At 26.6% G+C, this 13,625-nt stretch overlaps 2 protein-coding genes across 2 annotated transcripts; one reads left to right on the top strand and one right to left on the bottom strand.

The window, feature by feature from the left end:
• The first annotated feature begins 3,928 nt into the window (after window positions 1–3,928).
• Window positions 3,929–6,723, top strand: LOC106767402 (protein CREG1). Its single transcript, XM_014652281.2, has 6 exons — window positions 3,929–4,182; window positions 4,325–4,360; window positions 4,485–4,686; window positions 5,428–5,506; window positions 5,653–5,770; window positions 6,446–6,723. The coding sequence occupies exons 1-6, from the start codon at window positions 3,965–3,967 to the stop codon at window positions 6,468–6,470; spliced, it is 678 nt and encodes a 225-aa protein (XP_014507767.1). The 5' UTR covers window positions 3,929–3,964; the 3' UTR covers window positions 6,471–6,723.
• Window positions 6,724–9,444: 2,721 nt separating this feature from the next.
• On the bottom strand, window positions 9,445–11,855 carry LOC106766908 (protein TIFY 3). The gene is given in 6 exon segments (XM_014651696.2): window positions 9,445–9,766; window positions 9,769–9,845; window positions 10,041–10,098; window positions 10,253–10,409; window positions 10,480–10,591; window positions 11,612–11,855. Coding segments are annotated over 6 exon segments (660 nt in total). The 5' UTR covers window positions 11,767–11,855; the 3' UTR covers window positions 9,445–9,665.
• Window positions 11,856–13,625: the final 1,770 nt, after the last annotated feature.

Here is a 13,625-nt window from a genome sequence, read left to right as displayed (position 1 = left end):
TATATGTAATATTTCATTTTAGTAGCATTTTACTACTAAAAATAGAATGTTACATTAAAAAAATAATCAATTATGTTAGGTAATTTGAAAATTTAATCTTTCAAAAATAATCAACTAGATTTCATAATAACTGATTAATTTACTTTTAAAATGTCTAGTGAATTACTCAATGGACATAATAATTAATGATTAATAATAATAATAATAATAACAATATTTTGTTTTTGTTAAATATCTCAAAATTTTCTTAAAAAATACACTTTCTTTGTTCATTGATATAGTTTCATACTTTAAGAAAAAGAGTGCTTCCTTAATTGTTCGAGGTTGATTGAGAAAACTTGATTATGATATAGGTTGTTTTACTGTAACTTGTCACATATAAGGTGATATTTGTCTTTTTCTTCTAAGTTGAGTGTAAAACTTCTTAAAGAATGTTTCTACGAATATTTTTTATTTGCTTACACAAAAGTACTCATAATTGACTATTAAATATTTTTAGTGAAAAATCCAACTAGCATTAGATTAAATATATGTAAATTTTGAGAATAATTAAAACATTTATTGTCCTTAATAATCATTATCTCTTGTACTTAATACTCTTATTAAATCTTTGGTAATTAATACTCTTTGAAGTAATTTTTTTTTTTAAATTATATCATTAAATAAAGGATACTTACTTGAATTCTATTTTATTAGTTTTATTACTAAGAAAAGCTACACAAGAAAATTATAAACTTAGTAATATTTTTTATTATTAAATTATATATCTATATAATTTTCTAATTTAATAGTAAAGCTTTTTATTCTGATATAATTTTTTGATTTTTATCCCAAAAAAATAGACCTATGGTTATGAAGGGTTCAAATGTCGTGTAAGCTGAAACAAACTTAAGAATAAAGTTTTTAATTTAAAATTTATTTTTAAAATTTTTTCAATAAAAAATTATTCGTTGTAATTAATTTTATTTAATTTTTAATTTTTTAATTTCAAATTATATTCATCTCTTGTTTGATTAATGATTTCATTTCTATTGTCTACAAGACTAAACTATAAACTATAAACTAGTTAATAGTTATACAATTGAATCGAATAGAATAATTCTAATTTCTCATCAAAATATATGTAGAAAAAATTTAAAAGTTCACAAATAAAAAAAGTATTAAAAAATAAAATTAGATAAAAGTAACACATTTTTAATCTTAATACAAATAAAATCTAATAAATAAAATAAAAATAACAATAACATAAATAAAATATATATTAACCATAAATGAGATGAAAAGATAGATACACATAAGCAACATAAAATTCGAGAAATAAAATTTGTTAAAATTTTCAAAACAATTACCTTTATAATATAAAAAAGAAAGAAAAATTAATAAGTATAATCACCACACGAGAAGTCACTGCAAAACAAAATGAATATCGAAATTGATTATAAAATTATAAAAATAACTTATCATTTAATATTTCTAAATAAAATTGTAGTTTAGTGAAAAAAGGATTTTAACTCGTTTTTAATACTACCTAAAATTAACACATACACGTAATAATCTAAATTAAATTTTATTCTCAAACATAAATTTATAATTAATTTAATAGTGATATATTCGTTTATTTTATGGTATAATTTTTTAATCATAATTTTACAATTAATTTAATAAAAATATATGAATATAAAAAAATTAAGATATTTTTTTCTTAAACATAATTTTATAATCAATTTAATAGAAATATATTAATAAAAAACTTTTAAGATATTTTTTTCTTAAAGCATAATTTTATAATCAATTTAATAGAGAAATATCAATACTAAAAAACTTTATGAGGGTTTTTTTATTTGAAGATCTAAATGCTTGCTTCATCTTTTACCTGGCCTGCTTGTGATTTTGCTAACATATATCTATAAATATGAATTTAATTATTTATCAAAATTTCTCTAATAAATGACACTTAAAATAAATAAAAAATGTTAAAAAAAAAATACTCTTTATTGGGAAGAAAATACCAATCCTAAATACCTGTAATAATATTTGTTGGTATAAAATCTTTATGTGAAGAATTGTTACTGTCCTAATATATATATTTAATATAATATATAAATCAAAACTTCATAAGATTAGAAAAATGATTTTTTCTTGTCATGAAGATATATTCGTCCCTCAACAATCAATCAATAAAATATAAATGAAATTCTGGATCTTTGTGCTTCAAAATAAAGATTAAAGAAAATCATAATATAATATATTTACAAAACTTAAATTAATATTTTAGTAGAATAAATAGTAACATATTTTATTAATAGTATAAATAAAATATATAATTTAATATCGATAATGATCATGTGTATTTATTAAAAATTAAATTTATATTATCATTAATTGTATTTTTAAACGCATATAATAATTATTAAAAACCAAAAAAGAGTGATGATTCTTAAAAAATATTTTTTTGAGTTTTAAATTTTTTTATAAGTGTATACAAATTTAAAAATATCAAATATATAAATCGTACTCAAATTTTAAAAATAAAATTATTTATATATTACTTTATGCATGATAAAGAAAATGTAAGAGAGTAAATCTCTCACATTCAATAACAAAATTTCCTCACTATTAAAAAAAACAAATGCTTAATTATTTTAATCATTAATAAAGCTGAAACAAAATTAGTTGTTTGTATTAACATTTCTGTTAATTGTGTTTTATTATAATAAAAAGGTTTAACTAATAATTAAGTCTTTATGTGTATGATATAATTCATTCTGACTTTTACATTTTTTTCAGTATTTAATAAATTTAGTTCAAACTAAAATTAATGTTTAAAACTATGACAGTGTCAAAATTAAATATTTTTATTTTGGTTTAATAGGTTTGGAGGTCTCTATATTTGGGGTTTTGTTTCAATTGGGTCCTCCAATTTTGAAAGTGATCAATTAGGTCCCTAATTTTGTCAATTTGAATCAATAAAAGTCTTTCCGAACACGTGGCACGCTGACGCTTCCAGGTGACACCATTTCAAGTGCATAGGTGGATTATAAAAGGGTGAAATCCCTTTTAATTTAGGAATTTCACCTTCAAATACACCCTTTTAATTTAGGGATTTCACCATTTTATAGTCCACCTATGCACTTGAAACGATGTCACCTGAAAGCGTCAGCGTGCCTGTTCAAAAACTTCATGGTGTTAACTGCATTTAACAAAAATGCTTTTATTGATTCAAATTAACAAAATTAGGAACCTAATTGATCACTTCAAAAATTGGAGGACCGAATTGAAACAAACCTCCAATACAGGGACCTCCGAACCTATTAAACCTTTTATTTTTTTTCTCCCTCTACCTCTTTCTCATCCGTTTTCATTATTATTCATTACTCTTTTATTTCTTCCACTATATTTTAGGTGAAGAAAATTGTTTTTCTTTTATGGGGTGGAAGATTTTGGGTGAAGAATATGTTTTGAGTTCGAAAAAATCCTTACCCTCCTTTCTTTTGATGTGTGTTTTATTTTCTGAAAAAATGGTATAAAATGAATTTAAGGTAAAAGAAGGTAATAAAAAGTAAGAGAAGTAAAAGAAAAAAATTATATAGAATGAGTTGAAGATAGAAAGTCTCCCAAATTTTAAAATGTAACATTTATAAAATGTACCATAATTTTAACTAAAGAAAGTAGTTCAATTTTATTTAAAAATAATAAAAATAATATAATACATATTTATATTTATTTGACATATATTATATAAAAAATTATTATAAAAGAATAAATTTTCATATTAAAAAAATAAAGAAAAATGATATCAAAAAAATTTGAATGTGTCCTTTTTTTAAAAAAATATTGAATTGAATAAAATAAATTATTAATTAAATCTAATAAAAAAGAAATATATGTCTTTATTCAAAGGATTCTTTATCCTTTAATTGTATAAATAGTCTGTCTCAAGATGCTCCAAGAGACCATTTGAGCGATGAATAGCAACTGCCAAGGATTCAGGAAAAAACACAAAATGATGTGTTTCAAATTGAATTTGATGGGAATGAAGGGTTTGGTATGTTTGATGTGGTTGTCGATGTGGGTCTCTCAATCCCAAGGCCGGTTACTGTCGATCCCGTCAAAACCCGACCCAAATGATGCAGCTGCAACTGCTCGTTGGCTCGTCTCTCTCAATTTCTGGGGAGTCCTCAAGTACTCTCTTTCTCTCTTCATCTCTTCCATTCCAATTCTGAACTTGCATGTTCAAATTATTGGATTTTTTTCCCACTTCGCTTTCACTTATTTATCTGCTTATGAAACTCAAACAGTTTCCTTTTTCCCCCTTTCTTTTCAGCACTATCTCAGCTGATTTGGGTGGTGCTCCCTTTGGGTAAGCGTCGTTTATTTACTCTGCTAATAACTTCTGCTGAGAGTTTCTGGTGCCTTCTACATTATGTACTGGAATTTGTTAATTTTGAATGCTGAAAAGTTATTGTTATGTCATGTATGTGCAGGAATGTAGTGTCGTATAGTGATGGACTCCCCGGTGCAGGCACCGGAATCCCTTACTTTTACTTGACAAGCCTCGACCCAACAGCAAGAAATGCACTGCAAAATGATAAAGCTTCATTCACAGTTAGTGAATACCCTCTTGGGACCTGTGTCAAGAAAGATCCAATGAACCCTTCTTGCTCAAAAATTTCTCTAACTGGAAAGGTGTGTGAAGAATTGAATTATATCCAATATGATAATTTGGATGTGTGAACATGATGTTTCTCCTTTGGATTTTTCTTTTAATTTCTCTAAACTTTGCTCTTTTGCTATTTTCCATGTTCAACACCATTTTTTTTTTCGTTGGGCACCTTTGACTCGCCATATGATTACTAGAGTGTTAGTATTGGTGTTGGAAGCATTTCCAGTTCTCCAGCACTTCAGTATTTCAAACCCCAGGATCACGAATTCTTACAAAAAGTCAAAAGCATTCTTTGGGTGATAAGAATGTTTTTGTCAAAACTATGCCATTTTAATCTATCATATATGGGTACTCCTAGATGGTTAGTGTATCCACACTGGGTGTAGATATCCAGTACCGTTACTTATTGTACATGAATTTGTTCTCAATACGCATCACTAGCGTACAAATCAGTCAACGTAAAACACTTCAGTTTCGTTAAAATGGTTTGGTTTGTGAAGTTAAATGCACTCTTACTTTTTACTCCTTTCAAACACTGCCTTCTTTTAATGCTCTTTAATGCTTAAGTTAGAAGATTATGAAAAATACATCTATCTCTATACTCATTGTATTTGTACCGTAGTTTATACAATTTTATGCGTTGGCATAGATGTTTTTATCAATATCTACGTAACTTCGTGAACAATCTTAAAGAAACTACTCTCGAGTTTTCTCTAATCACTAGTAGGTCTTAGGAAGTTGATAACTCTTTCTTTGTGTTTCAGCTGAAATTGATTGATCAAAATTCCAAGGAAGCCGAATTTGCTAGAAAAGCCTTGTTCTCCAAGCATCCAGAGATGAAAGGTAAAATCAAGGAATTAGCAGCATTCATTCTTTCTGTTTTTACGTGACTGTTTACTAAAGTTCAATGCCCCCCTTTCTCCTTGTTATATACACCATGGTTGATAAAAAATGACTCTGAACTATGATGTTTTTCATGTTGTTGGCAGGCTGGCCGAAGGATCACAACTTTCAAATCTTCAAATTAGAAATTGAAAATATATTTCTAATTGATTGGTTTGGTGGTCCAAAACCACTCACAGTGGAAGAGTACCTTCATCCTAAAATGTAAGTCCTAGAACAGAAATACCATCCTTGAAAGGAAATAATATGGAAAGATTGTAAGCAAATCTTTGATTTTCAATTAAATGAAAACAACACACAGGATCTTGAATTTTCATGATACTCACTATTCTCATATATAGGAGAAAGAGAACTTATCTGGATCCATTGTATAGTTCTTCCTGTCAATGTTCTCTCTTCTTTACTTCTCTTTAATGTTTTCTTGATATATAGAATTGTCAAGTTTTTCTCTATCAAAGTTACTGTTTCCTTTGCTTTTCTGAGAACGTTACTTTCTCTCTTTTCTTTCATAAACTTAACCCCTTGTCCACAGTAGTAAAAATTTTTCTTCTTTTGTGATATTTTAATTAACTTTAATAAAATATCAAAATGTCCTTTTGAAGGGAGAAGAGAGGGATTAATTTTAATAACTCTAAAATAATTCCAATAACTTTAATACCTTATATTCTAATAATCATCACATTAGAATCTTTACATCAAAGTTATACTTTAATTATTAATATAATTTAACAAAGATATCCCCCTCCTCTGTAAAATAAGAAAAGGGGAGAGGGGAGGAAAGAAAATGTCACATTTTGTACTATGAAATTATTCAAAATTTATGCCATTTATCTATTTCTCATTTTTATTTTCCGTCCAATTTTGGTTCTTAATATACAGGAACAATGTTGCCATCATTCTCTGAGTGCTCCCGAATTGCTATTCCTATTGTGGGCTGTAATTGTACCATGGAATTGTAAATTGATATACTGTCTTTTGAATTGTGTATTCCTTCCAAAATACTCTTGGGCCATGGTTCTTTATTCCTGTATATTTGAACTCTGTACATGTTTATGATCTTGGATTCTTGCCCTTTGTGTTGTGGCTATTATCTCTGAAAATACTGCAATCAATAAGAGAAATAAAAGGCATCCGAGAGCAATAATTGATTACAATAAGATGCTATGCTTATCTCCATAATTTGGTGTCAAATCATTTGATCTGGTAACAGAGAACTCTTAGACTGCATAATAAGTTTTCTAATAAAAGTAATAGATTGTTGAATTGCTTGGGTCCATCCTTCGCATTTGTATTGCATTGTAGCTGTTGGCGCTGCACATTCAAAGGATGTTACTTCTCTATAAGGAACAGTCGGTTAGGATTTGCATGTGAATTCTAGGAAGGGAAAAGAATAATTCACACATTGATAACGAAACTTATATAGGGTTGATTCTGTTCATTCCCTTTTATATTATTTGATTAGTTTCAATTTTTTGTTCTTCTATTTGAAATATTGCATATTTATCTTTAACTTCTTTTCAACCCATTTTTTATAAGGATTGTTAAGGTCTATAATTTGAGCAACATTTATGACTGCATATGATTTTTTTGTATGAAGTACAAAATGCTCATACGTTTGACAATCTTTTTTTGTGAATAAATTGTTTTCAGTATTAAATATGTTGTTAAGTCTCAATTTATATTAATTTATATTGGATAATAATAAACAAGATTCATTATAACAATATTAAATTATTATATTATAGTAATTAAAACATCTTTATACAATTATAACAGTAAAATTACATTTATAAGAATGAGTTGGAAAATGAAAATAATCATATAAAAAATATCAAATACATTATTCTACATAATAAAAATAAAAAATAAATAAAAATATTTAAAAAATTAAAAAAAAATGTGTCCTATAAACTATTTAATATATCATATAATGAAATCACATAAAAGACATACTTTGAATATTAAATAATCGAACATTTGAGAGACAATTAAAGCTATTTTAACAAAACAAAAGTTTTTTTAAATAAAAGTAAAATTAAGGATAAAAAAATAAAGAAGATAATAATTTTTTTATTAGTTAGTAAATAAAGGATTTACATGATTGAATACTTAGAATTGAAATTAAACATTCTCAATGAAAAAAAATATTAAAAAATATAAATAATCACACGTGAAACTTTAAAACTATTTGATTAACTATATTTGAACATAATTGGTATAAAGGAATAAATATATAATCAAAATTGTCTTAAAAGGAAAAGTACCTTAGATATGTGAATAGATTTTGAAGAGATATAACAAGCCAATCAATTGAAAGAGAAAAGAAAAAAGTGTGTAGCAAAAGGAAAAAAAAATTATAAACTATATGTACTTTGGTAATTTAAACATAAATAAAAACGATAATGAATATGAATATTGTGATGGATATAATGATCACACATATACATATATGTCAATCCTTATCATTATATTCAATTGAAAAAAAAAATATTACTCATATTCCTATTCTCAATTAATATATTTTTTTTTTCAAAATAGAGATAAGTTTAAACAATATTTATAAACATTAATTTACCCACCATCCTTAAAAAGGACCTATTTTAATAAACTTCTAAAAATAATAATTCAACTTATGCATTAGTTAATTTTTGTAATCCCTCTCATATAAATTTTTTAAGTTCTTATTTTTAACTGATGTAGCTAAGATCATAATAGATTTATGATTCCATGGTAATAGGATTCAAAAGTGATGAAATAATGATACTTAGATAATATTTTTTTGACAATATTTGAATATCATTTACGTGTCATTGGTCTAAAATTATTTCATGATGAATAATAATAATCATAAATAATTCAGCTACCTAAAAAGCATGTAGTTATCTCTAGTTAAATAATTCAGCTAGCTTGTTTATGATTAGAAGTTCACTTTTTTACTAAAAGGGGCTTTTCAAACAATCATAATCTAACTTCTTTTTACGATAAATAGATGTGATCATGTTATTTTTTTAATAATATGAGGGTACAAAGTCAATACTAATAATGGATTTTACTTTGAATCAAATTTACGTAAGGTTCAATAATAATAAAATGTGAATCAAATTCCTATAAGAAAGAGTGATTCTACTTTCAATCTAAACTTTTAAAAAATATATATTTATAAGTTTTTGTATGTATTATTTAATATTTTCAAATATTCGTCAATAATCTCATTTGAATTCCTAATGATAAATAATGAAAACAGGAAATTTGCTTTATAAACCCCTTAGTGAAGAACGTAAGCAATTGAATCCACGTGTTCAGCGAAGTCAGAGAATGTTAGATATTTTGAGGCCAACAAGATGACCTTTCCAAACTTGAGAAGACACAAAAGTGTGTGGAAAAAGGGATGAGATTATTAACTAGGTATCAATGCTGCTTTGAATACTACACTTTATTATGGGACCATCAACTATATAACAAAATAGAAAAAAATTAACTCATTAATAAAACTAATTTTAATTTTAAATATAATAATCCGATATGTGAATTATAATACATGTATATAATACAATAATACTAGTTTTATTTTTTAAAACAGAAAACTAAATAAACCTATCATTTAAAAAAAAAAAAAACAATCACAGAGGTTAAAACTCAAACATGAAACTTGTCCAAGGCAAGAAGATGCCATGAATGCTTTATTGATAAATAAGTGCTGTAATTGTTTTGTTGAAACATGTTTTTTCTTTCTTTCTTTTTTAATAACCATGTAAACACTAAAATTATACATCTATTGATCAAAATTCACACGAAAACCGACAGTTTGTTTTGTTTTGTTTTCTTGGTCTATGCTGAAAAGATAAAATAAAATTGTACATGGTAGAACAGCAAAAAAATACGAAGGAAGCAACAAATGATGTTACAACATAACTGATAACAATTGTCTACAAAACATCATAAAGTCCACCACTAACATTTAAAAAGCAGGTTTTCTTAGCATAATGAACTTTTTCTAGGCATTATAACCAAACTGGTCCAACTTTTCAAGTCATACTTGATAGATTCAAATTCAGTAATCAAGCACAGAATATGGTCTCGAGAAAGTAACATAGTTATATTAGTTTCTACTTCCATAGAGCAGAACCAACACATGTTTCCTTAAAGAGGCGACAACACTGGGCTGAAATTCCTCTTTTGATAGTTCAAGGAACCAAAATGTGACATTTCAGAGCAGAAGTTGTTCTCTATGTTGTTAGCCATGTTTTTACTTGAGGCGTAAGGTGCTTTGTTAGCCAACCTTTATTCAGGAAACAGAAACAAAGTCAATACCAGAAACAGCATATGTAATATCATGAAAAATGCTAACACTCTCTCACACTGACATTCCAAATCATATAACTATGTTGGTATGATTCCTGAATAACATGATTTTTAGTTTCAATGAAGTTTTGAACTGATTAGAGACAGCACTAACATGATACATTGTTAGTACCTGTTTCTTCGCTTCTCAAGAAACCTTTGAAGTGATTGTCTGCGTGCTAGAGGAAATTCTGAAGAGAGACATCAAACAAAGGCCAGAAAAGACTTATATAATATTAGTGGATTAACACATGAAAAGTGAACATAGAATTAATGGCATACAAGAAATTTGTTTGATGATCGATCAATCATCTAAATCTAGTAGAGTAATAACAAGAGAGCTACCATCTTGCAGCCTTCGAATGGAACTCTTCTTTGCAGAATCAGTAGTGTTTCCAAGTAGAGAAGAAGGAGTTTTTGAAATGAGTGAAGTCCAAGGGACCCCTCTCTTCATTTCAGCAGACTTAGCAGAGACAGAAGCAATCAACATTATTTCACGCACCTGTTAATGAATAAATATGAGTTATACCAAAATCATAACAGCTATTTAATCATCTTTCACAATGAGTTACCTTTTCTGCGGGAATTCCTTCATAAACACACATGTTCCCCTTATAGAGGATGGTAAACTTGGTTGGATTTGGAATCACTTTGATCTGTCCAGATGATGGCACTGCCACTGGCCTGAGAGGAAAGGGGTGAAACCACATACCATAAAAAAATTATCCAAAAGTTATACATTGATAGAGATTGTATTGTACTATGCAGCACGGTTTTCTCAACAATCATGCATGCTTTAGACTTCGTAGCTTTAGTATATTTTCTAAACTCTGCATTCAATACTTGATTAAATAACAAGTGTAAAGTCAAAGGTTCAAAACCCAGAAAAGTTTTGCATTTTCTTTCCTCTGAGAGTGGCTTATCCCCTGAGGGTGTACCCTTTATCTAGGTGAACAAATGCACAGATGCTTTTCTTTAAAATAAACAAAGAAAACCTGAGGTAATGACTAAAAACCAACAAACACACTATAGTATATCCCCAAAATCTGCTTCTTTTTTAGGTTCAGAATTAACATACTCCTAACCATCAATTAGAATGTCAGATCAGAAAGTTGGGTTAAACAAGTCTAATCTATAACTCCTGTCCTAATCAGATGCTTTGTTCAGATCAACCTTTCAACAAGTAGTAAATACTTGTACAGGAAGAAAATAAGAAGAAAAAATACATAAACTTTTTACAGAATGATAAAATCAACTTTGCATATATTTCAAGCTTTTTGAAAAGTATTTTTTTCTAAATTTTTTTGAAAAGTATTTTTTTCTAAATTCTCCAAGGTGTGAGATACATAAATTAATTTTAATTTATAAAAAAAAAATCATTTTAAGTATCATTTTCTTAGATAAATACATATGAAAAGGTTCATCCAAATTAGTCCAAAGTTTTCTTTTCATGATCCAACTCNCCATAATAGATGGGTCTTGATCTCACTCACACAAAGTTCAGAATCCACAGAAATTTGAAATCATGAACCAAACAAGCTGTCCCCCAGTAGGTTGATTAATTGCACATGGAGAGGGGGGCAAAAAAGGGAACACAAGAAGTGAAGTATCAAATAAAGAAAGCATAAATCTGTGTGNAGGAATATAATACTATACATAGAAATAGAGGAACAAACATGTTCTACAGTAAAGAGAGTGACACACCTGGTAGCAGAAAAATGCACACAGACATCATCAGTTATGGTGTTGTGGACCTCCATGTTCTCACTCCTTCCATCAACACTGTCAAGAGCAATCTCCATAGCAGAAGAAGGATAAAGCTTCCACCCTTCTCCTGGGAGGGTGTTCACACCAGCCATGGTTGAAAAAAGCAACTTGTGATGTGTTGTAATGAATGGTTTAGGAGCAAGTGGGGGTGGATTTTCAAAGGATGATGCTTAATTGTTGTTCTTGAAAACATTACAAGAGGAAGAAGAGGTTCTAATTGATTCCATTTGATGTGGTGGTCCCACACTGTCGCCCAACTGCACCATTTTCTCATGCCCTTTTTCATAACAAGCACGTGTTTTTTATGCTTCATTTAACTTCCAGTCCATTATATGGATAGATGTCTGTTTCTTGCAGACACATTCACAGGGTAACTTAAAATCTCAAAATACCAAATTTTGCCTTTGAATTTTTGTTCTATTCTAATTCTTAAATATGTTTTTACAGTAAGAAAGTTTAAGGATGTTTCTTAAAGTTTTCTACTGTTGCCAATTCTGAACCAGACACTTCAATAATATCTCAGGACACAGTTTAAAATCCTTTTTGATGGAAACTGTTTAAACTAATTTATTTTAATGTAGGTTTAGTTTTCTGTATTAATCTTGAATATACAAAATTATTTTTTAAAAATATTTTAGATTTGATATCATGAATTTGGTTGAAAACAAAAGAAAAATAGGTGAACAATTTGTAAATTATTTGATTGATGTAAGAGAATAATTTTTGTATTGATATAATTAAAAGTAATTTAGAAAATAACTTTATTTATATATTCTTTTAATTATTTATTTTATTATTAAAAATTATAACTATTAATAATACTCAATTTATTAAAACAGAGATTTCTTGCTTATAATTTCCAACAAAGGATTTTAGTTTTGCCCACAAAGTTAAAACTGTAAAATTGTTTTTTTTTTTTTTGCTTTATTTATTTATTTATCTGTGATACTTACAATTTTTAGACTTTCTTCACTTTTAAGGTTAAACTTAAGCATAGTTAGATGCATATGATTTTATACTATTCTTACTTAAACAAAAATTAAAAAATTGTATATATACATAAAATTTATTTAGTCGATTAAAAATAAATAAAAAAAATTAATTTTATTTTTAATTTAAATGATGATATTCATTATCATATTTTAAGAGTGAAATAAATTATTAATACTATTTAAATTTGTTGAAATGTGTGAAAAATTTTATCTCAGATACAGTGATTAAACCTAAAGCCACGACACAAGATTCAGACAAGTGCATATCCTAGCTGTGAGTTCCGTACAAAAAGTAATTTTACATATTTCTAAAGATGTATGAATATAAAATATAAAGAAATGGGGATAATTTGCCGAGGATTTATGTTATTTTTATCTACTTTTATATATTAAATTATAACCATTTACCATTCTTTCGTTATTTATTGGGTTGAATATATTTTTAGTTTCTATATTTTGAGGTGATTTTAGTTTTAGTCTATTTTCAAACTATGGTAGAATTTAGTCTTTCAACTTTAGAAAATTATGGTTTTAGTCCTTTTTACCAATTTTTTTTTTAACTTTATTTGTTGTTTCAAACACATTATTAAAAAATTTGGTAAAAAGAACTAAAACCAGAGTTTTCTAAAATTGAAAGACTAAATTCTACCATAGTTTAAAAATAGACTAAAACCAAAATCGCCTATCGTATAGCGACTAAAAAATATTTAACCCTTATTTATTAAAAGTGATATCACATAATAATAATAATAACAATATATCATTATTATTATTATTATTATTATTGATGAAAATATAGAGGTGTTTTATTTTTTATGATAATAACAGACAATAAAACCATTATTATCATAAAATTGAGTGTAAATAATTTTTATAAATTTTTATTTATTTTGAGGATAATTTTATAATTAAAAAATAATTAAATTTACAAATACAATGAAATTGAAAATGATGATTGA

This window comes from Vigna radiata, chromosome 7, assembly GCF_000741045.1.
Source record: "Vigna radiata var. radiata cultivar VC1973A chromosome 7, Vradiata_ver6, whole genome shotgun sequence".
Taxonomy (NCBI): Eukaryota; Viridiplantae; Streptophyta; class Magnoliopsida; order Fabales; family Fabaceae; genus Vigna; species Vigna radiata.
This window is presented reverse-complemented; position numbering and strand designations above follow the sequence as displayed.

Bases quoted from the DNA above. Each gene is read 5' to 3' on its own strand.
- LOC106767402 (XM_014652281.2), top strand. From the start codon at position 3,965: ATGAATAGCAACTGCCAAGGATTCAGGAAAAAACACAAAATGATGTGT. The intron at 4,183-4,324 runs GTACTCTCTTTC...CTTTCTTTTCAG, and splicing joins AATTTCTGGGGAGTCCTCAA to CACTATCTCAGCTGATTTGG. The intron at 5,507-5,652 runs GTAAAATCAAGG...TGTTGTTGGCAG, and splicing joins CAAGCATCCAGAGATGAAAG to GCTGGCCGAAGGATCACAAC.